This window comes from Oryx dammah, unplaced genomic scaffold, assembly GCF_014754425.2.
Source record: "Oryx dammah isolate SB20612 unplaced genomic scaffold, SCBI_Odam_1.1 HiC_scaffold_1, whole genome shotgun sequence".
Lineage (NCBI taxonomy): Eukaryota > Metazoa > Chordata > Mammalia > Artiodactyla > Bovidae > Oryx > Oryx dammah.
Window position 1 is genome coordinate 68,434,794 of NW_024070185.1, and position 27,923 is coordinate 68,462,716.

Genomic DNA, 27,923 nt, shown 5'->3' on the forward strand with positions numbered 1-27,923 from the left:
GGTAAAATTTAGTCTCCTGCAGGCACCCAGAAGATGGGAGGTATAAGTGGGGGGTGCCCTCAACGAAGGGTAGGGCTAGAGATGGGGTCATCGGTTGAGTCAGACACAAGGATGTCTCTATAGAAACGGGCACTGATCATGCATCCTCCTCCTCCAGTCAGCTGGTTTTCTTGCTGCTGCCGGCTTGGGGGTCCGCCAGAATGAAGCATAGGTGCTGCTTTATGTTTGCGGGTCCAGCTCCAGCTGTCTTTGGACCAGGAACCAGTTCTCTGAAGTCTGCTTTTCTCATGGGGCACGTAAGCGAGGACACCACCGATGCGCGGCTTCCTAACGCATATCCGATCGGGGAAGGCGCACTTCCGCTCAGCAGTTGGAGCGGGATGGCAGGCCGGTGTGGGGGAAGGGAGAGGTCGGTGGAGAGGAGGGAGGGACTATATCCGGGAGAGTGGCAGCTTCCGACCAGTGGTCGTGCTTCCGGAGAGGCGCTTCCGGTGGCGGCGGCAGCAGTGGCTCTGGTGGTTCCGGGTGTCTTTGTCCCCCCGGTGTCGCGGCCCTGGCCCGCAGGTGGGTTGGGGGGGCCTTCCGCCGCCCCTCTGCCTCCTTGCCCCTCCCCCGGCCGAGGGGCTGCGAGAGCCAAGCCGCGAAGATGCACTGGGCGCGGAAGGGGCCGAGCCCCTCTCCGGACTGCAAGTCTCGTCTCCCTGGCAACGGCCTCGGCCCTGGGGGCGGGCGGGAGGAGGAGAAACCTCGCGCCTTCGTCCTCCCATGGCGGCCTGGCCGCGGCCCGGCCCGGGAGATCCGGCTCTGTTGGCCGCTGAGACGGGAGCCGAGGCACGGGGAGCGGGGGAGCAGGAGGGCGGGCGCGCAGCCGGATTTGCGTTCGCCTGGCCGCGGAGCTGTCTTCTCACCAGCCCGTCCGGGGAACAACGGGCCGGGCTTCCGGGGAGAGGGCCTACACCATCTCCTCTCCGGCATCAGCCTCCTCCATTTTTCCGGGCCTTGCGTGGAGCTTTTTGGCGGATGTATTTGAATGAATGAATGTCACCAGGGCTCTTTCCAACCCTTCACTCTCCCCAACCATCTGAGGGTGGCGTGGCATAGTGAGAGGAGCGCTGAGTTGTCGGGAGACCTAGGTGTGAGTCCTAGTTTTTAACGTACCTGGTTCTGTGCCTCGGGCAAGTCTCAGTCCCTCCGAGCTTCGGTTTCCTTTTGTTTGAGTGTAACAGTGTTACCCATCACTAGCTTATTGTGAGGGAAACTGGAGCATTGTAATTTCTCTATTTCCTGGTCCATTTCCTGTTCTCTCCATCTGTCTTCCCTATTCATTCTCAGTATACATTTCCCCACTTTCCTTCAGATCCTTAGTTCCTTTTTGGGGGGTAGGTGGAAAATCTTCCCTGTAAATTGTTAATTTATTTCTTTTGTGATTGAAGGTTTTTTCCCAAGACTCTGAAAGAGGCCAGCATTCCCAATGTCCCAGTTTAAGCGCCAGCGGATCAACCCGCTTCCAGGGGGACGCAACTTCTCAGGTGATCACCTTTATCTCTACCTGGCCCCACAATGGGAAGTATGTGTTTGAATGAAGTTAGTCTTTAACAGAAGTTAGTCTTTAAATCCACCAGGGGTTTTCCTGGTGGAGTGCAGTTTGCTGCTGATGTTTCTTAGGAAACTAGTCGATGAGCACAGTGGTTGTCGGCAAAACCCTGTTGGGACTTGTACAGATCCACTTTACACTTTGGGTTTCCTGTCTTCTCTAGCTGACTCTAGTGCTTACCATGGTAGGTGCAGTTCCTGGATTGCTTCTCTTCCAACAGGCGCAGCTTCGACATCCCTTCTGGGCCCTCCTCCTGGTTTGCTCACTCCTCCTGTGGCCACAGACCTGTCCCAAAATGCCAGGCACCTTCAGGTAAGTTGGGCATCCTGTCTAGTGAGTTTCAGCACTCTGGAGGACCTCAGCATGCATGGTTGTCCGATGCTTTCATTCTTACATGACGTTGTTCATCCTTCTTGACACTCCTATCGTCAACCAGTCCAGAGATAATTAGACCTCTGACTGAGGAGTACTTGGTTTTGATTCTAGGGAAATCTCTAGGGTGCTTTTTGGAGTTAAAGAAGAACTGGGAATCCTAGAAGAAACTTATGGCCCAAGAATCAGCATGACTCCCCCCACCTTCAGTAGGTTATGTCCACTAGACACATGTGCTTCCTTCCTGCACAGGAAGCTCCGGACAGTACTTTGAGCTGGGGCTGGAGGGGTGGAAAAAGATGAGATGCTAATGGCAGAGCATGGATAGATGCTCCCTCTTACCTTTAAACTGCACTCTTCTCATATAGGGTGGAGAGAAACAACGGGTCTTCACTGGCATTGTTACCAGCTTGCACGACTACTTTGGGGTGGTGGATGAAGAAGTCTTTTTTCAGCTAAGGTAGGCTGAGGCTGTTCCTCTTATGGAAATGCTTACGGGATTTGGTTCTGTCACCATGCTGGTGGATCCTTCTAAAGACGTTGCTTTGCTGTTATGCAGGGTGTGAGAAATCTTGATGGGAAGGGCCTCATAGGGACAGTCAGGGTGGCTTGGCCGGGTCTCTCTCCTGACTGGGTCTCCTGGCTTGTGTGCTGGCAGTGTGGTGAAGGGCCGGCTGCCCCAGCTGGGTGAGAAGGTGCTGGTGAAGGCTGCATACAACCCAGGTCAGGCAGTCCCCTGGAATGCTGTCAAGGTGCAGACGCTCTCCAACCAGGTATTCATCTCTCCTTAGCTTGTGCATTGGAAAGGGGTAGGAGGGACACCCTGGTGCCCAGAAAGATGGACAGGAACCTTTCTTTGGTCAAGGGGGTAGGGCCACATCTTTCCAAGGTAGTGAGCGCTTCAGCCATGGGATGTCCTGAGTTTCCTGGTTACTGTCCTGCAGCCCCTACTGAAGTCCCCAGCACCTCCCCTTCTACATGTGGCAGCCCTGGGCCAGAAGCAAGGGATTCTGGGAGCTCAGCCCCAGCTGATCTTTCAGCCTCATCGGATTCCCCCACTCTTTCCTCAGAAGCGTGAGTACCAGCGACATGGTTATTGGGGGTGTGGCTTTATGGAGTACTCTTGTTGAATGGACTTGTAAGAATTAGGTTGTTATTCTCAGTAGAAGTGGAGACTAAAAGAAGGGGACAGGAAAGTTGGGCAATAATTTAGGTGTTTTGAGTCACTATTCATTTCCTTTCTGCAGCTCTGAGTCTCTTCCAAACATCCCACACACTTCATCTGAGCCACCTGAACAGGTTTCCTGCTCGGGGCCCTCATGGACGATTGGATCAGGGCCGAAGGTAAGATGATGATCAAGCAGGAAAGGTGCTTCATTTCTTTGCCTCTAAGAGAATGTGCCCCACCACCCCCACTTGTTTTTGGCCACTTCTTGACACTAACATTTTCTTTGTGCAGCTAGACCCTAGTCCCCTTACCCTAAGATAGGCTGACACATTGAGAAATATTGGATCTTTATAAGCTGGTTCAACAAGTAGGGATTTGGCATAATTCATCTTTCAAAATATCACACTGAATTTGTTTTTAATGTATAATTTTGTCTTTTATTTCTAGTCTCTAAGATTGGGACACCAAGAATCAAAACTGAAGAAAATAATAGGGTCCAAAAAAATTTTTTTGCAGTGTGTTTTTTTAACTGAAGCATAGATTACAATGTTATACCAGTAGATTGGATATTTTATGTATTATGAGATGATTACCACAATAGCTGGTTACTATCTGCCACTCTACAGAGTTATTACGGTATTGATTATATCGTCTATGGTGTATATTACATCTCCATGACTTACTTATTTTATAACTGGAAGTTTGTACCTTTTAATCCCCCTTCACCTGTATTAGGGCTTCCCTGATAACTCTTTTGGTAGAGTCTGCCTGCAATGCAGGAGACCCCGGTTTGATTCCTGGGTTGGGAAGATCTGCTGGGGAAGGGATAGACTACCCACTCCAGTATTCTTGGGCTTCCCTGGTGGCTCAGTTGGTAAAGAATTCGCCTTCAATGAGGGAGACCTGGGTTCGATCCCTAGGTTGGATCCCTGGGTTGGGAAAATCCCCTGGAGAAGGGAAAGGCTAACCACTCCAGTATTCTGGCCTGGAGAATTCCATGGACTGTTTATGTATAGTCCATGGGGTCACAAAGAGTTGGACATGGTTGAGTGACTTTCACTTTCACCCATTTTGCCTATTCCCCCCACAACCTCCTCCACTCTGGTGACCACCAGTATGTTCTCTAAATCTGTGAGTCTGTTTCTGTTTTTGTTGTTTGTTTGTTTTTTTTTTTTTTTTTAGTTTCCTGCAGTGCATGATTTAATTCTTAGTATAAAACATGTTTCTTCCTATATACCACAGCAGTCAGTGATGTGATGGACTATGGATGTTGCACTCTGTCCAGAAATCCGGTGCTGTGGACATGTAGATGTGGCCTTGTATAGAGCAGGCATGGTGGCTTTGGGCCTTTGGGGCATTCTGGGCCATTGTGTGTCATCTGTGAGTGTTGGGGACTGTCAGCAGCATGCTTCCTGTTTTCTGATCCTGCCTTACCCTACCTAAAAGTTTTTGTTTCTATCCCTAGGAGTTATGCTCTAGACTAGTTTGTTGAAGACACGTTCAGGTTATTTCTGTCAGTCTTCTTTTTAACTTTTTATTATGGAAAGTTTCAAGTATAAGCATAGTAAATACCCTCATATACCCATTACCCAGCTTCAACAAGTATCAATACCTGCCATTCTTTTTCATCTGCCTTATACTTTTTTTTTTTTTTTAAGGTAGAATTTAGGTAGGTTGATGTGCACAGATCTTAGATGGGCAGTTTTGACAAATGAAAAATCCCATGAGACTCACCCCTTTCAAGATACAGAATATGTCCATCACTCCAGAAAGGGTTTTCATGTTCTAGTTCTCTTCTGAAATGAGGACTGTTGTCAGAAGGAAACCGCTTGCTCTCCCAGAAGCCAGTGATTGTTACTTGTAAGTAAAGGCTAAGATTGCAGTCTACTGCAAACATGTAAAGGGGGCATGGAGTTCCTCAGAGAAAAAGCTTTAAGCAAAGTGATGTAGCTAGTCTGCTGAAGCTACTGTTGTGTTGCCTTGGGATAGGTCATTGGGAGCTTTGGAGTGGGGAGCTCTGATTGTGTAGGATTTTTTTCCACAGCATCTCCACTGCTTAAAACAGTTTCATTCTCAAGTTACTGTTGTATAATTCACATACACCTATGCCTCTTGTCCTCTGCATCTTCTTGGTCTTCAGTTTCCAAGGACTCTCCAACTCTCCCGTTCTGTGAGTTTATTAAAGACTTCATTATAGACTGAGGACAGCAGGTGCCCTCAGGGGTAATGTAGCCTGGGTGGAAATCAATGGCTGCTATTGACTTTTTGCTTTAGGTTCAAATTCAGCCTTCCTGTAAAGCCAGTAGCATTTGATTGTCCAGGACACACCAAGCCCTGTGCAAGTTCTGTGTTCTGTTACTTGGGCCATAATGCTTCAGTGTCACGGCCTCTAGAGATAGAAGACGTGACTTTTGGGAGTGAGATACTACCATGAGTCTGTAGAAGGGATTTGCAGAGCAGGGGAGGGGGCAGTAGCAATGAGGTCACCCTCTGGGGGAACAGCCGTTTATAACAAGAGTCAGCCATCTTAGTGTTTGACTGGAAACCAGGCTTTCTTTTTGAACTTCAGGTTTTGGGAGGCAGAAACCAGTGTCTCCTTTGGATTGCTAATGCTCAACTACTGAGGGGTTTAGACAAGGATACTCAGCCGGGTAGGCCATCTCAGTGTCCTGCTGAAGTTACCCAGATGGCTTCCACTGTTCGTGCTTTATAGTCTCTTCCTGACAATTGACAATAAAGATTACAGGATTCAGTGTAACATGCACTTCAACTTGAGGTTGACAGCCTTTACTGAAGAGTTCACTTCAATCACGGGTGAGCTGAAGACAGTTGTCAAAATGACTTTGGAGCAGTTCTTCTGTTAGAGACACAGATGCACTGATATCCCACAAGGGCAAGATTAGAAGGCAGCTTTTGGAGGGAGATACTGATGAACAAGGAAATTACCCAGGCAGAAATGTGAGAAAAGAAAAATTCTGCATTAAATATAATCGAGTTAGTTAATCAGGGGTGTAATGACTAGGGAAACAACCTAGGCAGGTCTAAAGGAAAAGAGCAGAGACCTGGTAAAAAAAAAATAATTAGCTCAGCATTACCTCAGCACGAAGAATTGACAGTTGATTTTATTTCCCTTGTGAGACATGGGTTTTTTTCCCCCCTTATCAGTCTGGCATTTTATAATGGTCTAAAGGTTTTTTCTATTGTTTTTATTGCTTGCATCATAACACAGTGGTACTGTAATAAGTGATTTATTATAAAAATGTAGTGTATGATACTATATAGTTAAAATACTACAAAAATTATCATTCCCTCTTTCCCTTTAAAGGTAAGCATTTAAAAACTTTCTAATTAAAGTATAGTTGGTTTACAATATTTTATTAGTTTCAGGTGTACAACATAGCAGTTATACTCCATTTAAAGTTATGTGCTTTTATAGATCATACTCCATTTAAAGTTATAAAATGTTGGCTATAATCCCTGTGCTGTGTATTAAGCCTTTGTATCTTATTTATTTGGTACATAGTAGTTTGTACCTCTTAGTCTCCTATTCTTACCCCTCATCCCCCTGTCCCCAAGGTAGCCATTCTTATATTTAAAGACCTTTAGAAAAGCAAAATTACTTCCTGTCATTTTTTTCCCCAGTGTTCTTTTCTAGTCTTTGTATATCTATATATATATATGCATAGTTTTTATAATTTTAATCTGAGTTCAGATTTTTTAATGCATTCTCATTGAACATGTGTTCCATATTGCAGAGTAATCCTCAGAATTGTTTTAAAGGCTGTATGATTAGTGAATTTTATGACTTAAATGTGTAGGGTTAAGGGTTTGTTGGGCTTCCCTGGTGGCTCTGATGGTAAGGAATCTGCCTGCAATGTGGGAGACCCAGGTTTGATTCCTGGGTTGTGAAGATCCTCCAGAGAAGGCAATGCTACCAACTCCAGTATTCTTGTCTGGAAGATTCCATGGAATAGAGGAGCCTGGTGGGCTACAGTCAATGGGGTTGCAAGAAAGTCAGACATGACTGAGCAACTAACAGTTTCACTTCACTTTTTTCAAGGGTTTGTTACCAGATCTGTCTCTTAATTAAACTTGATAGAACCCATAGCATGGTACCATATATGTATCTCTTGTTAAAAAAAAAAGTTCTTTTTCTCATTTCAAAAAATTACGTTAGCTGTAACTTACAATGTTCGTAAAAATATAAAAAAATTATTCATCAGCTTTATCAGTCAGGGGCGTCCACCATTAATCTTTTCTTTCTGTCAGTCTTTAAAGCTGTTTTTGCTCATTTGAGGCAGTGTTATCTATATAGTGTTCCATACTGTATTTTTTATTGAACATGAATGGTTTTCTGCTATTTAAAGCATTTAAATGTATACTTTAATATCTTTAATAACAGTTTCTTATATGGCTGTTAGTATGGCTTATTTATCCGTTTCTTTAAAGTTCAGGATTCAGATGGTTTCCAGCTCTTTTTAGGCCAACATGTCCTGAAGCTGTATTTAACAGTATGGTTTCTTCCTTCTGGTGATGAATCAACCTCCAGTGATGACTATGACTCCAAGAAACGCAAACAGCGAGCTGGTGGAGAGCCTTGGGGTGCTAAGAAACCAAGGCATGACCTGCCACCTTACCGAGTCCATCTCACTCCCTATACTGTGGACAGGTGAGTGGGGAGGCTGGGCTTTGGGGTGAGACTTGTAGCTGGTAACATTTTTCTTGTGTAAATGAGATACAGTCTGGGAGTAATCGTGTATGTGTATTCTTAGGACCTTTTTGCTCACTTCATTTTTGTTTTTTAATATGACAAATTTATTTCAGAATCTCAAATTCAGACCAGCGCAGCACCACTGATTTATGATTTAATCACCAGAAGTTGTTATGCCAGCCTATAATTATGGCATCCCAATCAAAATCCAGGTGCCCAATACCAGTTATAAATCAGGTGGAAACTATGGGTCATGGGAATGGTGGGACTGGTTTCTCAGGGAAGCTCTGAATGATTTCTTGAGTGTGACGGCATATACGAGGTCACTGGCCCCCACACGAGCTTACTTCTCACATGTAGAAACTGAGTAGATGAGTGATCCCAGATGCCAGCTAGCAGGGGAGATACAGGGCTCCAACTGCTGTGTTAGAAGCCCCCAGGGCAGATCGACTTTTGTCCAAGTAGAAGTGAGGGCGGCCTCTTAGCACCTCCTCACACCGGGCTGGGTGGGGGGGCTGCCCTGCTTCCTCCCCCAGGCCCAGGGGACACCTTGTACTCTACATGCTGGCCCACCTGCCTCCCTGGGGTAATCTCAGGAGACCCTGGTCCCCACATCACCACTGTGGGAGGGTGCATCTTGAGTGGTCAGGACACTGATTGCTAATGATTAGCCACACACACAGCTGTGTATTTTTTTTAAAATCACACAAGTGGAAGCCTGTTGTACATACTGTTGGGCACTTTGCTTTTTCACTTATCTTGGAATTTATTCCACAGTTTGTTAGACTGATCTCATTCTTTTTAGCAACCACATGGCTAAGTGGATGGACCAGAATTTATTGAAACAGGTCTCCATTTTTAATCTGTAGTTATTCTAAATCTTGCTGTAATAATAAATATTCTTCTCTAGACCTGTCTGTGGACAGGTACAAGCATTTTATTGAGCTCAGTTCCTGGAAATGGAGTAGCTGGCTTAAAGGTCTGTGAACCTTGAAGGTATGGCCAGGCTTCTCACAGAGGCTGGGTCAGTTTACCTTCTCACAAGAATTGTGAGGTACTTGTACCCCCAGCCTTTGCCAACACCGTGTTAGCCAGCTTCATGATCTTTGTCAGTCCAGTAGGTGAAAAGTGATACCCTGATTTGAATTTCTTTAATTATGAGTGATACTGAGGGTATTTTCATGAGCTCTTCAGTTTCATTCCTTTTTCTAACTATCTGTGGCTATCAGTTTTTCCAGTTTTCTCTTAGACGTGATTTTTTTTAGTGATTTGTGGGGTTCCTTTTATATTAACTTTAAGATAAAGACTCTTTGTTGTCATATATTGCAAATGTCTTTTTTCCTTTCCCTAGATTGACTTGTAGCATTTTAGTGGTCAAATCTAATCCGTTTTTCTTTCTCCAGAGGTGTCTTCCTTAGAAAACTCTTCTCAGATTATAAAAGAATTTGCTTCCTTTTTCTTTCAAGTCTTTTTTATGGTTCCATGTTAAAAAACAAATTCATCTCTGCTCAATCTGGAACTCCCTGCTTTCTTCCCACAGCCCCGTCTTTGATTTCTTAGAACTCCAGCGCCGTTACCGCACCCTCCTGGTTCCCTCAGATTTTCTGGCCGTGCATCTGAGCTGGCTGTCAGCCTTCCCTGTGAGCCAGCCCTTCTCTCTCCATCATCCAAGCCGCATCCAGGTATCTTCAGAGAAGGAGTTGGCTGCTGATGCTGGTGCAGAGCCCCCCCCTACAGACAGCGACCCCACCTACAGTTCCAAGGTGAGTTGACTGGGGTCCTGCCACTTGATCCGCTTGTTGAGGGCTGAGAAAGCTCTCAAATGTCTCCTTCACGCCTTCCCTACCAGGTACTGCTGCTCTCCTCCCCGGGACTGGAGGAATTGTATCGTTGTTGCATGCTGTTCGTGGATGACATGGCTGAGCCACGGGAGACCCCGGAACACCCTCTGAAGCAAATTAAAGTAAGAGCTGGGGCCCAGGAGGCAAGACACACTCACTGATGATGGTCAGTCCCTGTCAGCTGAGATGCTGCTCATGAGCTCAAAGAAACAGAGTTGAGTTACTAGTCGTTCTGCCAGGAGCAGGGTGTGGCCCAGAGATGGTCTTACTAGATTGACGTGGGGTTCAAGTTCATGGGTAGAGAGCCGCCCTCCACATGCAGTGTGGTGGACTCTGTTCTCCAACGGTGGCAGGTTGTTTCCCAGTGGGAGGCCCAGATGATTGGTTTTTCATGTCTTATCCCTGGTCTCTCTTTGCAGTTTTTGCTGGGCTGGAAGGATGATGAGGCAGTGCTGGTTGGGGGTGAGTGGTCTCCTTCGCTGGATGGCCTCGACCCCAAGGGCGACCCACAGGTGCTTGTCCGCACCGCCACACGCTGCGCGCAGGCCCAGGCTGGCATCGACTTGAGTGCCTGCACCAAGTGGTGAGTGGCTGCCCGGGCTTGTCTGTGGGCACCACCGAGTGGGTGAGACCCAGCCGGAGGCCAGGCTTCTGCTGGGCCTTTCTCACCTGTCAGTTCCTGTCAGTTTCCTTGTCCCTGCTCATCTCCCTCCCTCCAGCCCTGCCAGTGGTTGCCGTAGGCCCGAGCACGGCTAGGGATGTGTAAGTGTGTTGAGAGCCAGCTGACCCTCCAAGCCTCCTCAGATGTGGTCCCCAGCCACATTCCAAGCTCCTTATTGCCACGGCACTTCGGATAGTAACTGTCGGGTTACCCGTCTCTTCCCATGGACCATTTCTTGGGGACTTGGGCTGTATCTTTTAGAGCTTGGCCCGCAGTACATGTTCATCAAATGGTGACTGGCAGCTGCAGCACTCACTTGTGAATGCCATGGGTCAGCACTTCATTTTCCCTTTCACTGTGAGCAGGTGGCGCTTCGCTGAGTTTCAGTACCTGCAGGCAGGACCCCCGAGGCGGCTCCAGACTGTGGTGGTGTACCTGCCGGACATCTGGACCATCATGCCCACTTTGGAAGAGTGGGAGGCCCTGTGCCAGCAGAAAGCTGCAGAGGCAGCTCCCCCGCCCCCAGAGGTGCCAGCGGTGAGGCCAAGGCTTATGAACCAATGAGGGAGGGAGGTACATGAACCCCGGGACCCAGGTGGTCATAGCCCTTGACATCTGCCACAGGAAACAGAGCCTCCAGAGCAGCCGGCTGATGGATCAGAACAAGCAGCAGACACCTCTAAGCAGAGTGCCGAGAATCCGGAGGTCACTGCACAGCAGGAAGTGGACACCGACCTCCCGGAAGCCCCCCCACCCCCTCTGGAACCTGCTGTCATGGCACGCTCCCGCTGTGTAAACCTGTCCCTGCAAAGTATCGTGGAGGACCGGAGACCAAAGGAAAGGATCTCTTTTGAGGCAGGTGTAGGAGCTGGTGGCTGTGGGGTGGTAGGGGGTGATGGGAACACTCTGTCCTGAGGCTCATGGCCTCCCGCCGCCTCCCGAACCAGGCCACGGTGCTGGCTGAGCTGTTTCTGGAGATGCTGCAGAGGGACTTTGGCTATAGGATTTATAAGACGCTCCTGAGCCTTCCCGAAAAGGTCATGGCCCCGTCTGAGCCCGAGAAGGAGGAAGCAGCCAAGGAAGAAGAAGCGGTCAAGGAGGAGGCCAAGGAGGCCAAGGATGAGGTACAGAGTGAGGGCACAGCTGCCGAGGCAGACGCCCCGCCGGTGAGTATCGCTGCCCTCTGTGTGGGCACTGGGGCGGCAGGTCCTAAGGCCCAGCAGAACTGGAGCACAGGCACGCCACGGCTCTCCTCTCACTACCCCACACTCACTGCACGCGCCTCCTGACCCCGGTGTGACTTGGGCATGGGGCGCGTAATTCTCCTGTGTGGCTACACAGCTCGGAGGTGAAGCACCTGGGAGAAGGGAGGCGGGCCTGGAGCATCGTGAAGGGAAGCGTAGTTGACAGGGCGCCATGGACATCTGTTCATAGCAATGCTTTGATGGGTATAGGTGTTTTCATGACCCTGCGGTTAACTACAGTACTGCATTTTCTTAGCTGTTTCTAAAGTCCATGGGTGTGCTTCTTGCCTAAATATAATTAAGTAAGCAGATTGCTTATGGGACTGGGCTTGACTCCTGAGGAGCACCCCAGGTGTCTGGAACTCGCCCTGGTCTGCTCTGTGACCCCTGTGTAACGAAGTACTTTAAATGAGACACTGCACGTAAGCCTTTATTCCCATTGCCTGAAGATGGCTGATGTGAAAATGTTAACCATTGTTATGGTGGGTAATTCCAGGGGCAGCTCTTCTCCTTATCATCTGGGTCTGCTTCTCCTAGAAGGAAGATGGGCTTTTGCCCAAACCCCCATCTTCTGGGGGAGAAGATGAAGAGAAACCCCGGGGTGAGGCGTCCGAGGACCTGTGTGAGATGGCCTTGGACCCAGAACTGCTGCTCCTGAGAGATGACGGGGAGGAGGAATTTGGTATGTGTGGCGCCGGCCAGATGGTGGCTTCTTGACACTGTGGCCTTACTGCTCTTGTTCTGGGTGGAGCCAGTCTGGACCCATGTGAGCCCTGCTGTGGGCTCACCTCAGGCTTTCTGTAGCAGGAGCCAAGCTGGAGGATTCTGAGGTCCGGTCGGTTGCTTCAAACCAGTCAGAGATGGAGTTCTCAACCCTTCAGGACATGGTGAGACCTTCAGTGTGCTCTTGGGGCTCCGTGATCGGGAAGCCTGGCAAGGCCTCTGACTCTCCTGGGAAAGGGATACTTTTACTAAACAGCCTCTGGCATTTTTTTTTTAATAGAATGATAGTTTAAAAATTTTTTTATTTATTTTGGCTTCATTGGGTCTTAGTCATGGTACACTGGGTATCTTTTGCTGTGGCACACCAATTCTCTAGTTGTGGCATGTGGGCGCTCTAGTTACTCCATGGCATGTAGGATCTTAGTTCCCCAACCAGCAATTGAACCTGTGTCCCCCATGCTGCCAGGTAGATGCGTATCTGCTGGACCACCAGGAAAGTCCCAGACACCTGGCATTTTCTCATTAATGAAAGACAAAGGTAGCTCTTGGCTCATGGGATAGCATACTCATATGATCCAGGAGAATACTTCAGTGTCTCTATCAGTGTGGTTCTGAGCGAGCTGTCCGATCTAGGAGCACACACGGTTCCTCTCTGGGTGACAGGCCTTGGGGCGGAAGTGCCCTAGAGAGAGATCTTTGCTCACAGGCCAAGGGTCAGATCTCCAACTGGAAGGTGTGTCTGGGTGTGAATGTGTCAGCCAAGCTGCCTTATTTTGAAAGGGCTTCATCTTGGGTGATTTAGCAGTAAGAGAGCTATTTGTAAATCTTGTTCATCCTTGTTTCTCTTGCAGCCCAAGGAGCTGGAACCCTCTGCGGTGCTCCCTGTGGACTGTCTTCTTGCTTTTGTCTACTTTGACGCCAACTGGTGTGGCTACTTGCACCGGCGAGACCTGGAGAGGATCCTGCTTACCCTTGGGCTGCGGCTCAGTGCCGAGCAGGTAATGTCACCCAGTCCTCCCTGAGGTGCCTCTCCCAGTGGTGTGTGCAGGTGTGGCTGGGCTGGGGATGCCGTGGCTCTAGGTTCTCGTGTGCCATCACAGGGGGCTTGCGCCTTCTAACTCTGTGGGCATCGTGGGTGTGTTTCCTACAGGCCAAACAGCTGGTCAGCAGGGCGGTGTCTCAGAATATCTGCCAGTATCGGAGCCTTCAGTACAGCCGCCCGGAGGGCCCAGACGGGGCACTCCCTGAGGACCTGCTCTTTGGTGCGAACTGGGCTCTGTGGCCTCCAGGGGATGGGGGCGGCTGGGCTGCTTTCCCCACTTCCTGTCCCTGAGCCTTCTGGCCCTCCTAGGGAACCTAGACCTGCTGCCTCCTCCCGGGAAGAGTGGGAAGCCAGGTGCGACCCCGGCGGAGCACGAGGGCCTGGTGTCCCACAACGGCAGCCTCATCAACGTGGGGAGCCTGCTGCAGCGTGCAGAGCAGCAGGACAGCGGGCGGCTCTACCTGGAGAATAAGATTCACACACTGGAGCTTAAGCTGGGTGAGTGGCCTGTGGCTTGGGGAGATGAGGCGGGAGGCCCGCATCCCAGACTCCAGGCTGCCCGCCATCCGCTCCCCTCTTAGCTGAGCAGTCTCTCTGGCCTGCCCCCACCAGAGGAGAGCCATAACCGTTTCTCAGCCACTGAAGTGACAAATAAGACACTGGCAACGGAAATGCAGGATCTGCGGGCCCGGCTGGCCGAGGCTGAGGAGATGGCCCGGACAGCCGAGCGACAGAAGAACCAGCTTCAGCGGCTGCTTCAGGAGTTCCGAAGGCGCCTGACCACCTTGCAGCTCGACACACAGCGGATGCTTGAAAAGGTGAGCCTCCTGGAGAGCCGGCCGTTGTGTGGTGAGGTGGGTCAGCACAGCCGGCCCAGCTTCACTGGCATTTGCCTCCATCTGCTAGTTTCTTATGGAATCCATCAGTCAGCAGCTTGTGACCAGGAGCCTCACAGGAGGAAGTGGTTAGTAGTTCTCGGATGGGATCTCGGATCTCAGCCATTCCTCCTCCGAGCCCGGATTCTCGTGTGTCTGTTTCAAACAGGCCGACAGCTGGGTAGAGAAGGAGGAGCCAGCACCAAGCAACTGAGGGGCCTGGTGCAGGAGCCGCCATCCTATGAGGTCAGCGATGGAGCCTGCTGAAGTTAGAGCCCAGAAAGCAGCCAGAGCAGGACCTGGGAGCTGGAGGCAGGGGTGGCTGACCCGGCAGCAGTCAGCCTCAGTAGAGGCGCTCAGGCCGTCAGGGTGGGGTCTGTCTGTGCCACGTGGGTCGGATGAGTGAGGAAGCCGGTTCCACGCGCAACTAAATCCAACATCTTGTGCACCCCTCGAATGTCATTTTGCCCTCTACTTTGGGATTCCTCCTGGGGCCCTTTCGTCTTGTGCTGACTTTCTCCTGTCCTCTTACAGTTTAGAATAAGACAGGGCAGAAAAGGCTTTTCAAGTCTGTCATAAGGTGTGATGCCAATGAACTAAAGAAGCAGACTTGGAATCTGGTTGGGGTTTTAAGAGCCCTTATGAATGGCACAAATCCTGCCAGGTTCCAGGAGCAGGTTTTTGGGGAGGGGGCTCCCTGGCCATCGCAGGAACGGTGTCAGTGCTAGCGAGCATTTGGTGTGGGGCCGTGTCTGCCAGTGAACACTGTGTTCCAGCTGCCCCAGACATGCCAGAAAAAACCAGCACCTGTCCCCTGGCTCCCTGTGTTCAGAATGTGGTATTGGCTCTGGCCCAGCCTTTCCCCTTCCCCACAAGTCTTGCCTCTTTCCATTAATCCGTGGTTTCAGTTTGACTTTGTATATAAAGTTGGTTTTCTTTCCCTTTTTTTTTTTTTTTGGCTTTTTGTTTTTTAAATAAACCAAAGTCAAAAACAAACCCAGTGTGCTCCATAGCTCTCTCCCCTTGACTCCTTGTCTAGGTCTGATTCTGCACCCTCCTCTCCACCCTCAACCCAGCCTCTGCTGGTGGAGGTGTCTCCTCCAGAGGATGGTTGGTGGGAGGCAGCTCTGGGGTCCATGGCCTGGTGGTCAGGAGAGGGGATGCTACGGGCGGTTGGGGCGACCCCACCCTGACCACTCCCTTAACTCAGCAGTGGGTAGCCTAACCCAGAGAGAGACCTGGGGTGGCCCCCTCTTTATAATTACAGCACACTAATATATGGACATTTCATTGAAAATTTTACTTGGAAAAATAAAATTCCCAATAACCAGGTGAGACATACACCCACTATTCTTGCTCTGAGGCCCATGACTTTGTCGGTGACGTTTAGTGTGGTAGGATATTTACACACGTTGAGTCCCAGCTTCTAAGGAAGCTGCAGGACTAGGGGTCTCCCCTGCAGGTGACCCAAGGCTACAAGTGGGCTGAGCCTGAGTGCTGGGAGACACTCCAGGGCAGTGTCACAGCCTCTCCCAGAAAAGGTGAGTCTGAGGTGAAAAGGCAGCGTAGGTGGGGGACTCCCAGGGGAGCCCTTCTGGAGGTAGATGTGGTCCCAACCGTGCAGCCAGGCTGAGACTTCTAGGGAGCTGACAGTCCAGGCTCTGGCCCGAGGCCAGGAGGCACTTTGGACGGTTCTTCAGGAACAGACAGTCTACACTGCTTACCTGTCTGCCGGTTTCTGCTACGGTGGGGTAGGGACACAGTAGCCTGCTAGGGCTCTTGGTGTCAGGCTTTCCCAGGGGCTGGGGAGGAGGAGCCACCGCTGTCCCCATACTTCTCCCAGGGAGGGGCCCTTTGCTGGCTGATGCCCGAGCTTTCGAGCTTTTGAAAAGGGCAGATGAGGGAGGCTGGCTTGTGTTCCAGAGTCTTCCCCAGGCCAGGCTCAGTCATCGGCCACAATGGAGAGGGCTCGGAGCTCGCTCAGCCTGGCCTCGTTCTCCCGCTCCCGCTGCTCGTCAGGGCAGCCAGGCTGGTCAAGCTGCTGGGTCAAGTCTCCAAAGATCTTGTGCATTTCTGAGTAGTACACGACCTGGGGGCGGTAAGAGGAGAGGTCTGCAGGTGCTATGCTCAGGACACGGGGCCCCAAAGCACTGCACCCCTGGGATGGTGGGCAGAGAAGTTGGAGCCTATGGGCTGGCCCCCTGCTGTTCCGTCACCTCCCCTCCGCCACCACCCTTCCCCTTGGACTGCAGGACAACCACAGCCCTGAGCCCTTCAGGAATGTTTGCTGCCCATTGCCTGGGTGCAGAGGGGAGTGACAGGTCTTTGGTGAGGTGGAGGCTTGACTCTCCAGGCAGCTGACGGGAGAGGGCTGGGGGGAGTGGGTGGACCCTTGGATCCTGGGGGTGGGCCTAGGGAGTCAGGCACTTGAGGGGCTACCTGCTTTATGGAAGCCAGGAGAAGCTCTTGGCCATGGGGGAGAGGTCAAGGCAGCTCCCAGAGCCCTGGGACAGTCTTAGAGGTCAAGGTGAGAGGGGACACACCTTCCCAGCCCTGACCACCACCTCAGCTGCAGACCCAGGAAAGCCAAGCCAGAGACCAGGATTGTTCTGTGTCTCCTGCACAGACACCAGAGTAGAAAGGAGGCCTGCAGGAAGGAGGTGGGGGCAGCAGGCTGAGGAGCGAGGACCATCAGCCAGGGGCCCCTTCTGCCTCAGCCTCCACCTCACAACCAAATGAAAGCATGGGCTTTCAAGAAAATGTTCGATACTGCTTGAACACCCTGAAATTTTACCAGCTCCAGCTCCAAGCTGTCTCTGGGGAGGAGGAACTCTCCTTTTCCTGAGGCTTGCAGTGCTACTAGGGGCAAGGCCAGGTCACGTCGCCTTCCACACTCCCAGAGCTGGGTCTCCACTGGCTGAGGGGTAGTTGAATCAAGGTCTCCAAATCCTGTGTCACCCAAGGGGCTGGGGCCTGGGCTGGGGTGGTGAGGACGGATGGCTCCCTCCCCCAGCTCCCTGCCCCGAGCCGCACTGCGCAGGCTGAGTCACTCGGAATGCTCACTTCTGTGACTAATGACAGCAGCAGCCGCGGGAGGGGGAGGCTGGCGCTGACGAGGCAGTAAACAACCCCTCACCACCCTGCTGCCTGGTTACAGGGCACCCAGAGCTCCCCGCCTGGTCACTCGGGTTTCCTCCTGCACACAATGCAGGGTGGAGGGGCCATGCTGGGGGCCTGGGAGCACGGCACAGGAGAGGGAAGGCTAGGGTCTCCTCAAACCACTGCCCTTTGGCCCAGGGAGAAGCTGCTGGAAGCAAGCCTGCATGTACCTCCAAGGGCAGGGCCGCCCCACGCACTCAGCTCTCTGCTTCACTTTCCCTGTACCCCCAGGGTTCTGGTCACTGATGTTAATCCTGCTCAGGGCTCCGGATCCCATGATTCCCATGGGTTCTGGGGTTCTCCCAAGATAGGCTGGGAGAGAGAAACCTGGCTTTTCCTCAGTGTCTGCAACTGTGGACGCGGCAATACTTGAGTGTGTCCACTAGAGGGAGCCAGACACTCAGGCCAGCAGCTGAGGAGCTGAGGTTGGAGGCGGAGAGGGACATGCTGAGCCTTTAGCTTTGTTACCTGGTGGGAAATTGGCAGAATGCTGACTACCTGCTGTCACCTTGTGGGGGGAGTCGGGGGAGGCAGCGGGGTGTCCCACATATAGAAAACCTTTTGGTTTTGGCACCTCAACCTTTTCTCTTCACAAATGGGGAGACTAACGCCTGCTAACTGCTTGAAGAATGTGGGGCGGAGGAGGGCAGGAGCAACTCTGTCTTTACACCCTTGAGTGGCAGGAGGCATGGTTCCTAGGGCCACCTCAGTGCACCTCCACCCCAGCCCAGGCCGAGTGAGCCTACCTTTCCACCGAAAGTGGTGCCCCAGAAGGAGTGCTGAGCATGGTTCTCTCCAGGGTTTAGGGACCCTGCCCAGGGTTGCTAAAGGTCAAGACACTCCCTGGTCTTCCACCGAAAGGGCTAATCAGGGAAGGGCAGGGGTGCAGGGTCCATAGGAAAAGGCCTCTGTTCTTGACCTGAGCCCACCAGGCAAGGTACCTGCCCATCAGGGGGAGGCACTGTAGGTGCAGCCTGGTTTCTTCCTGCTCTTGCGGTTGAGCGGGAGTGGGGAGAACTTGAGGGAAGGACTCATGGACAAGGTGGACCTCGTCCCAAGGCTGGGATTAACCATAGAGCAAGGGAGGAACCAAAACAGGAATTCCAGCCAACAACCAGAGGTGCCTGGATTCCTCCCCTCAGGCAGTGCTGGGGAGTTGATGGGGAGGGCGGGGGTGGTGGGAGAAAGTGGCTAAGCCCACTTCAAGTGTGTGTGGTGGGGCTGGGATGGTCCGAAGCCCACGGCCGCCTCCCTACTAAGGGAAGCAGTGCTGGGCCATCCTCCGGGGCAGGAGGGGTAGCAGCCGCCTCACCTGTGCTCTGATCAGGGACTCAAAGCTGGGCTGGAAGTAGTCCAGTCGGCTGTTGTAGAAGCGCGGCATCTCATCCAGAAGCTGCTTGTTCTTGGCCTCAAAGTCATCCCGCACCGGCCTAAGCTCTTCTCGGGCCTGGGGAGCAACATGCTGGGTGTCACGGCTCACCCAGAACCCTGACTGCGGCAAGATATGTGTGTGTGGGTGGGGTGGGGTTGAGGGGGAGGGTGGAGGTGTCAGGACAGCTGGTGTCTCGGCCCCTTGGTGAAGGAGGAACTTGCCATGTGGGACCACACGGCTTCCAGTCCACCCCCAGCACTTCCTCCTGGTACCTGGTGGAGTTTGGCCAGCACCGGTCCCGTCTTCTCCTTCTCCTCGTACTTCTCCACCTTGGCTTGGAGCCTTCTGTAGTCCTGCAAGGCCTGTTCCCGCCGTTTCACTGCCATATTGAGACTTGGGAACACACTGCCGAACCTGGGAAGACAGGCCCGTTCTTAGAGCTGCAGGCTGGCAGTTCATCGCTCATTCAGAAACACATACTGAGTGTCTACCAAGGACCAGCCTTCATTCTAGATCTTGGGGATCTTACTATGGATGAGACAGATGTGGCCCTGGCGTCAGTGGGGTACATGCTGAGAATATCACCGTGGGGTAAGGTCGGGGGAAGGAAGACAGGGCGAAGGGCCTCTCCATGGCCCCTAAGGAGACTCAGGGGGTCGTGAATGCAAGATGCCAAGGGTGTGGCCACTGCCTTTAGCCCCCACCTTGTATGACTCCACACATTTCAGAGTATGGAGGAGCTGAAGACTCCTTGGAGTATTTTTTTTGACTTGGTACAAAATGATTCAGCTTCTATTAATTAGCATCATGCCTCTGAGAAGAAACAAAAGACAGACGAGCTAGCAGAACCAGGAGAGCTCCCTAGACAATCATGAAGGGACAAGGGTAGACAGGGCTCAGGAAGCCATTTGAGCAAATGGAGACACACCCCTCACGAATGGGCCTGGATCCAAGGGTGCTCCAGGAGCTGGGCCAAGGGCAGCCACTCCAAGGGCTGGTGTCAGAAAAGCCTGGAGGTCAAGCTTCTGTCCGATATCTTCCTTTAAAAAAGTGCAAGAGCTGAGACCAGAGAGATGACATGAATTGTCTAAGGTCACAGTTAGGTAGTGCGGGCCCAGCAGAGGTTCACTCCAGGGTCCCAGCTCTCCATCTGGCACCTCCCCACCACCTCACACTACCATGAGGTGCAACCATGCCTGCTCCCACATCACTCAGCCATTAAAGAAGAATGAAGTGATGCCAGCTGCAGCAAGACTGATGGACCTAGAGATGACGATGCTAAATCAGATGGAGAAAGACAAGTATCATATTGTATTGTTCATACATAGACTCTAAAACACGACATGCAAGAACAAAACAGAAACAGATTCGTAGATGTAGAAAACAAACTGATAGCTACCAAACAGTAAGAGCTGTCAGTCACTAAGTCGTGTCTGACTCTGCGACCCTGTGGACTGCAGTTTACCAGGTTTCCCTGTCCTTCACTATCTCCCAGATTTTGATCAAACTCATGTCCATTGGTGAAGGGGAGGGGTAAATTAGGAGTTTGGGATTAGCCAGATACACACTGCTATATATAAAATAGATGAACAAGGATTTACTGCAAAGTAGTTGTTGTTTAGTCACTAAGTTGTGTCGGACTCTTTGCAACCCCATGGACTGACTGTAGCCTGCCAGGTTCCTTTGTCCATGGTATTCTCCAGGCAAGAATAATGGAGTGGGTTGCCACTTCCTTCTCCAGGGATCATCTGGACCCAGGGATCAAACTTGCATCTCCTGAATTGGCAGGTGGATTCTTTACCACTGAGCCACCTGGGAAGCCCTTACTGCATAGCATAGGGAACTATATTCAATATCTTGTAATAACTAAAATGGAAAACAATCTGAAAAAGAATGTTTATAAAACACACATACACACACACATACATATATAACTGAATGGAGACTCCCCTGGTGGCCCAGTGGTTAGCACATTGTCTGCACTCTTACTGTCAAGGACACAGGTTCAACCCCTTGTTGGGAAACTAAAATCTCACAAACCACACAGCATAGCCAAAAAATAAAAACAAAAAACAGAATCACTCTGATGATGTACACCTGAAACTAACATAACCTTGTAAATCAACTATATTCCAATAAAACAACAACAACCTACTCCTGCCCTTTTCTACCAGTTCCACCAGAAACGCAAGAATCCGCATGTTCTGCTGTTGAAATGGCCAAACTGTCAAACCAAATGTTTGAGAAAAATGACTCAAGGAGCTATGCCCCACCAGGACTAAAGCAACCACAGGGAAATGCTCTAGCAGCTGGTCAGAAAGAGCAGCAGCAGAGGCACGGTTGGCCGCTGTAGGCACAGTCTTTGTGATGAAGGTCCCCTTTGACTGGGAAGGGCAACCCAGTCTTGAGACGAGCCCAGGGCAGGACCACGTCCATGCTGCGTTCTCCTCGACTAATGAGCGTGGGAGGAGGCCGGGCAAAGCCATGAGTGGGTTTTCTGGAACTGGACAGAAAAAGGGTGGTTTGAACACTAAGCCTGAGTAGCTGGTGGAGATGCCACCTCCAGCTGAGAAGATGATGGCCCAGCGGTTATTCTATGGCTGACAAATATGAAGAGGGAGGCTCAGAAAATAGAAGTTGGGGCAGGAAAAAGACTCAACAAATCAAGAGTGCAGTGACCTAAGAGTAACGACCACTTCTGCCAGAAAACAGAGGACAGAAGCCTGACTGGAGCATAATGTCCCAAACAAAGCTATGGACCCAGGCAGTAAACTTGGATGAAACAAACAGGCCACTGAAGAGGATCCTTCTAACTGCCTGTGTGTCTGTAATGGGCTCACTGTGTAGCTGGAGATGCTAATATGGGCCAGAGCAGCCACCCATCTCAGAATCCTTAGTCACTGGCCCCTATACACTGTAATCAAACCAATACCCGAAGGACTGCTCTGCTGGGCAGAAGACTCAGGCCTACTCGGTGCTGAGCAAATTGGAGCAGATGGCCACCTCCAGGACACGTGATCCCCCAGGTAGGGCTGGACACCTAGGTGGCTGAGACCTTCCACAGAAGATGGGATTCATTTCACCTCTTTGGCCTCAGGCAGTGCTACAAGGGGGTCTCAGGTGCTAGGGGAGCCCCTCTCCTTCCACCCAAACTGGACATGGAACACCAGCAGCTGCCCTGACTCTCTCATTAGCAACACCCCTGCCTGGCATCCCCAGTGTCCCGGCCTCTGCTCCATCTCTCTGGCTGCCCGCGAGGTGGCGGGTGGGGGCAGGCACAGAGATAGGACAAGGACCAGGCAGGCAGAGAGCGGCAGACAGTTTCCTCGTCTTTGTCAAGGTGCTGTCACCTCAGCTCCTGTCCTTAGGAAGGAGGGTGCCATGACAAGGAAGCAGCGTGTGGGGGTTGATGTACAGCTCTGGACGGGCCTCTATCCCACGGTTGGTCAAGCAGTTCTCACTACTCTGGCCCCAGAAGCACCTGAACCACACACAGCTCATAACCTCTCTTTCCCTGGTGGTCAACCAGGTTGTATCTCCAAGGCCAAGGTCAGATACACTTTGGAAGACTGACTCAGCACGGGAACTGGGCTAGCCTACACAGGAAGTGTGTGGAAGAGGAGATAGCAAGAATGAGCATCGACATTTTAGGAATCAGTGAACTAAAACTGGACTGGAATGGGTGAATTTAACTCAGATGACCATGACACCTACTACTGTGGGCAAGAAGCCCTCAGAAGAAATGCAGTAGCGCTCATATTCAAGCAAGAGTCCGGAATGCGGTGCTTGGGTGAAGTCTCAAAAATGACAGAATGATCTCTGTTCGTTTCCAAGGTTAACCATTCAATATCACAGTAATCCAAGTCTATGCCCCAATCACTAATGCTGAAGAAGCTGAAGTTGAATGGTTCTATGATGACCTACAAGACCTTCTAGAACTAACACTATAAAGAGATGTCCTTTACATCATAGAGGACTGGAATGCAAAAGTAGGAAGTCAAGAGATACCTGGAGTAACAGGCAAGTTTGGCCTTGGAGTACAGAGTGAAGTAGGGCAAAGGCTAACAGAGTTTTGCCCAGAGAACGCAATGGCCACAGCAAACATCCTCTTCCAACAACACAAGAAACGACTCTACACATGGACATCACCAGATGGTCAATACCAAAATCAGATTGATTATACTCTTTGCAGCTGAAGATGGAGAAGCTTTATACAGTCAGCAAAACCAAGACTGGGAGCTAACTGTGGCTCACCTCATGAATTTCTTATTGCAAAATTCAGACTTAAATTGAAGAAAGAAGGGAAAACCACTAGACAATTCAGGTATGACCTAAATTAAATCCATTATGATTATACAGTGGAAGTGACAAGTAGATTCAAGGGATTAGATCTGATAGATAGAGCACCAAAGAACTATGGACAGAGGTTCATGACACTGTACAGGAGGCAGTGATCAAGACCATCCCCAAGAAAAAGAAATGCAGAAAGGCAAAATGGTTGTCTGAAGAGCCCTGAGAAAAGAGGAGAGGCTAAAGGCAAAGGAAAAAAGGAAAGATATATCCATCTGAATGCAGAGCTCCAAAGAATAGTAAGAAGAGATAAGAAAGCCTTCCTCAGTGATCAATGCAAAGAAACAGAAGGAAACAATAGAATGGAAAATCTAGAGATCTCGTCAAGAAAATAGAGATATCAAGGGAATATTTCATGCAAAGATGGGTATGGACCTAACAGAAACAAGAAGATATTAAGAAGAGGTGGCAAGAATACACAGAAGAACTGTACAAAAAAGATCTTCATGACCCAGATAATCATGATACTATCACTCACCTAGAGCCAGACATCCTGGAATGCAAAGTCAAAACAAAGCTAGTGGAGGTGATAGAATTCCAGTGGAGCTATTTCAAATCCTAAAAGATGATCCTGTGAAAGTGCTGCATTCCATATGCCAGCAAATTTGGAAAATTCAGCAGTGGCCACAGGACTGGAAAAGGTCACTTTTCATTCCAATCCCAAAGAAAGGTAATGCCAAAGAATGCTCCAACTACCGCACAATTGCACTCATCTCACATGCCGGCAAAGTAAGGCTCATAATTCTCCAAGCCAGGCTTCAACAGTACATGAACTGAGAACTTACAGATGTTCAAGCTGAGTTTAGAAAAGGCAGAGGAACCAGAGATCAAATTGCTAACATCTGCTGGACCATCAAAAAAGCCAGAGAGTTCCAGAAAAACATCTACTTCTGCTTTATTGACTATGCCACAGCCTTTGACTGTGTGGATCACAATAAACTGTGGAAAATTCTTCAAGAGATGGGAATACTAGACCACCTGACCTGCCTCTTGAGAAATCTGTATGCAGGTCAGGAAGCAACAGTTAGAACCAGACATGGAACAATGGACTGGTTCAAAATTGGGAAAGGAGGATGTCAAGGCTGTGTACTGTCACCTGCTTTTTCACCTTATATGCAGAGTACATCATGCGAAATGCAGCACATGAAGCACAAGCTGGAATCAAGACTGCCGGGAGAAATCTCAATAACCTCAGATGTGCAGATGACACCACCCTTACGGCAGAAAGTGAAGAGGAACTAAAGAGCCTCTTGATGAAACTGAAACAGGAGAGTAAAAAAGCTGGCTTAAAACTCAACATTCAAAAAACAAAGAAGATGGCATTCGGTACCATCACTTCAATGCAAACAGATGGAGAAACAATGGAAACAATGATAGATTTCATTTTCTTGGGCTCCAAAATCACTGCAGATGGTGACTGCAGCCATGAAATTAAAAGGACTCTTGCTCCCTGGAAGAAAAGCTATGACAACCCTAGACAGCATATTAAAAAGCAGAGATATTACTTTGCTAACAAAGGTTCATCTAGTCAAAGTCAAAGTTATGGTTTTTCCAGTGGTCATGTATGGATGTGAGTTGGACTATAAAGAAAGCTGAGTGTCGAAGAAATGATCCTTCTGAACTGTGATGCTGAAGAAGACTCTTGAGAGTCCCTTGGATTGCAAGGAGATCAAACCAGTCAATCCTAAAGGAAATCAGTCCTGAATATTCATTGGAAGGACTGACGCTGAAGCTGAAACTCCAATACTTTGGCCACCTGATACAAATAACTGACTCACTGGAAAAGACCCAGATGCTGAGAAAGACAAGGTGGGAGGAGAAGGGGATGACAGAGGATGAGATGGTTGGACGGCATCACTGACTCAGTGGACTTGAGTTTGAACAAGCTCTGGGAGTCGGTGATAGACAGGGAAGGCTGGAGTGCTGCAGTCCATGGGGCTGCAAGGAGTTAGATGCAACTGAGTGACTGAACTGAACTGAACAAAGGAAGTAGGAATCCAACCCTAGGTTGGGCAGGTCCTAAGCTGAGGCAGGGAGGAATGGGAATGGATCCAGGGCAGATTTGCTGGCAACCTCAGGGGATGAGTGTGCTCACAGGAGCCTAGCTTCAGCCTCGTGGGAGCGAGACCACTTGTCCTCTTGTGGGGAGCAGCAGCAGCTCTCTGAGACCCTCCAGGAAAATGGTCTCTTCAACTACACTAACCCCTGTCTCCCGTCAGAGCGCCCCACAGTCAAACCAGAGGCCGAGGAGGGCTGCTCCGCTCACTCCGCTTGCCACCGAGGATCATGAACCACTTACTACCTGGGTGGCTTTGGGCCCTGGACTTCAGGACCCCCTAGGGGCTGGGGTCATGCCCTTCCCATATGTAAGCAGGGAAACTGAGGTGGGGCAGGGGAGGTCAGGCAGTGTAATCCGAAGTAGCTGACAAAGGGTGGGGGTGATCAGGACTCTATAATCCCTGGCTCCTGTCACTGTCTCACTGAAGCCCCACGTCCTCATTTTCTCCTCAGAAGTTACAGAAAGAACTCTGTCAGCTCCACGTATTAGAGTATAAATACCACAGTGCTGACCCCGCTCCTCGTCTAGGGTGTGTAAGCGCCGCCTCTACCTTCACATCGGGGCAGGGGCGTGGGAGGGAGGTTAGGACAAGCACAGGCTGGTGCCCAGGGCCTGGACCCCTCCCAGACATGGCCCTCGGACCCTACAGGCGCCTTCGGAATTGACCTGACAAGGACAGGCGGCCCAGCTTTCCCTGGGGACCGAGTTTGCACTGTGACTGGGTGGCCATGAAGAAGCAAGGCTGAGGGCTCAGAACATCTCTGCTCAGTGCCAGGAGTCCCCTGAAAATTACTGGTGAGGGGGACACGGGGTCCCTGGGCCAGGACCTCAGGAGGGTCTCTGCCCTCCATGCACAGTGACTCCAGCCCATGACGGTTCCTTCACCCACTCAGGGAGGTGATGATGGGCTTGGTCATGTCGAGAGTTTAGCCCTGCTCCCCTTCCAGACAGGAGACAAGCCTGGCCTGTCCACGGCTCTTCCTGCTCCACTGCACTGCCCCGCCTTGGCAGTTGTCACTCTGGACCATTTTCTGGGAATGCCGCAGGGCTTCCTCACTACATCCCAAGCTCTTAAAGACTGAATCACATCTACCCACGGAGAAGCGAGAGCAAGGCTGGGCCTACCGCAGGCGCTCGCTGAAGCTCTGTCCATTTCTTGCCCATTCTGAGGGGGGAACAGCAAATGCCTCCCGGCGTAAGCATTGGGTGAAGAGGCAGCGGGAGGTGGAGGGAAGGGAGGCCGGCTGGGAGGTGGGCTGGGAGCAGACGGCCCTGGTGGGGAATGCCTGCCATTCCTCAATCTGTGCCCACACAGCCGGGATCTTCCACCCACCAGGAAAGGGAAATTGAAAGCATCCCTATCCGACCATGTGAACGCGGCCCAGAGACTGGGATTAGAGGCCGAGCCCCCCAGGGGAGGCTGGGGGCGGCAGGGAGGCCATGTGGCAATGTTCCTCATCAGAGGACAGGAAAGCTGCAGTTTCCTGTTTCCGGTGCTGGGGTCCCTGGGAGCTTCTCGCCTGGCAAGAGACGGCAACAGGCAGAGCCGGGTTTACGCAGTTGGAGGGGATCGCATGTCGGCCACGGGATGCATAGAAGCCAGGCAGGCAGGCAGGCAGGCAGGCCAGGGGGCTCAGGCAGAGGTCAGCGGATCTGCTGCGGAGATAGTGGCCGCCCCCTCGGCCGGCCACTCACCCACCTTCCTGGCAGGTGGTGGGCTGCTGGAGTGGTGGGAAGCAGCCGAGATCTCTCTCCAGTTGGCTCTAGAAGCCAGGCATCGAATTTCAAGGCCGCCTTGTTGGTGGTGAAACTGGGGCGGGAGTCAGTCCCCCAGTTCTCCAGGCTGGTGTCCCCTGCCTCACCCTGCCAGCCTGGGTGTCCATAGCAGCCTCCGTGACAGCCCCCGGGACCCCAGTGGGCAGGGTCTGCTCGGCCCGAGGTCCTTCCCACCCAGCTCTGAACCCTCACACCTGGAGACTGACTCAGAGCCATCAGCAGTGGAGCTCTGATACCTCCCTCCTGAACTGCTTCCCTCCAGCACCCAGCTCCTTGGGTGACCCTGCCACCTAGGCGCGGGCAGGGGCTGGGGGCAGGGGCCCAGGGCAGGAGTGGGGAGAAATCCCTACAGGCCAAGGTCCGTCTCCCTCCATGGCTGAGCCTCTAGACGGCCCGGCTTAGAAGGAGCTCTCCTTAATCCCACCCCTTGGACCCGAACAGGGAACAAGAGCTCAACAACCCCAACGCCAGGGGCTGGAGGATCAAAAACCTTCGCTCTTCATCTCCCTCCGGGCCCTGATCCAGGCCTAATGGTAATTAGCGCAGCCTCATTACCCAGCCCTGGTGAGGCAACTGCCAGGGACCACCACGGAAGAGGTAATAAAGAGCAGCTGCTGGGCTGGCGCGGGAGCCTTTCTAGGTCAGAGCTGGGCTGGGAGAGGCCAGGGAGGAAGATGAAGTGATTCGGGAGCTTCAAGGCGATGTTCCTGCCTGTCCTCCCCACCGCCGTCCCACTCCCCCCACCTCCAGGGACCCAGGGAATAGGCCCGTCTGATCGCTGACCAGAGCCTGCCAGACTGAAGTTCAGCCTCACAGAAGAATTTCTGACCCTGACAGGTCACGAGTTGGGGGACCTTCCCAGGCGGCTGCGCCCCTCCCTGTGTGTGGCCACCCCCACATTTTAAAAGCCGGGTGCTGCAGGCAGCTGCTCTCCCAGCCCGGGTGAGATGAAAGGCCTCGCTCATCTCCGCTGAGG

General features: G+C 51.4%; 2 protein-coding genes across 8 annotated transcripts in view; one reads left to right on the top strand and one right to left on the bottom strand.

The window, feature by feature from the left end:
- The first annotated feature begins 392 nt into the window (after positions 1–392).
- CCAR2 (cell cycle and apoptosis regulator 2) lies at positions 393–15,171 on the top strand. Of its 3 annotated transcripts, none has more exons than XM_040242878.1 (21): positions 393–564; positions 1,434–1,529; positions 1,815–1,906; positions 2,335–2,426; positions 2,625–2,739; positions 2,911–3,040; positions 3,214–3,310; positions 7,684–7,803; positions 9,386–9,608; positions 9,695–9,808; positions 10,106–10,269; positions 10,713–10,884; positions 10,972–11,202; positions 11,295–11,513; positions 12,129–12,273; positions 12,399–12,478; positions 13,166–13,312; positions 13,465–13,576; positions 13,666–13,854; positions 13,969–14,174; positions 14,401–15,171. In XM_040242878.1, exons 2-21 carry the CDS (start codon positions 1,472–1,474, stop codon positions 14,443–14,445), a joined length of 2,751 nt encoding a protein of 916 aa, XP_040098812.1. In that variant the 5' UTR covers positions 393–564; positions 1,434–1,471; the 3' UTR covers positions 14,446–15,171. The 3 variants fall into 3 exon arrangements, with proteins under 3 accessions (XP_040098812.1, XP_040098808.1, XP_040098817.1); XM_040242874.1 differs by having other exon boundaries at positions 395–564; positions 12,396–12,478; XM_040242883.1 differs by having other exon boundaries at positions 395–564; positions 11,295–11,471; positions 12,396–12,478.
- Positions 15,172–15,510: 339 nt separating this feature from the next.
- The window catches only part of BIN3 (bridging integrator 3), a 50,793-nt gene continuing 38,380 nt past the window's right edge, over positions 15,511–27,923 (bottom strand). For all 5 annotated transcript variants that reach the window (XM_040242956.1, XM_040242964.1, XM_040242985.1 and 2 more), the window contains 3 exons: positions 19,035–19,176; positions 18,703–18,837; positions 15,511–16,320 (listed from right to left, as the gene is read on the bottom strand). In XM_040242956.1, the coding sequence (XP_040098890.1) occupies positions 16,174–16,320; positions 18,703–18,837; positions 19,035–19,176 (424 nt within the window). In that variant the 3' untranslated portion in view covers positions 15,511–16,173. The remainder of the gene's footprint in view (positions 16,321–18,702; positions 18,838–19,034; positions 19,177–27,923) is intronic.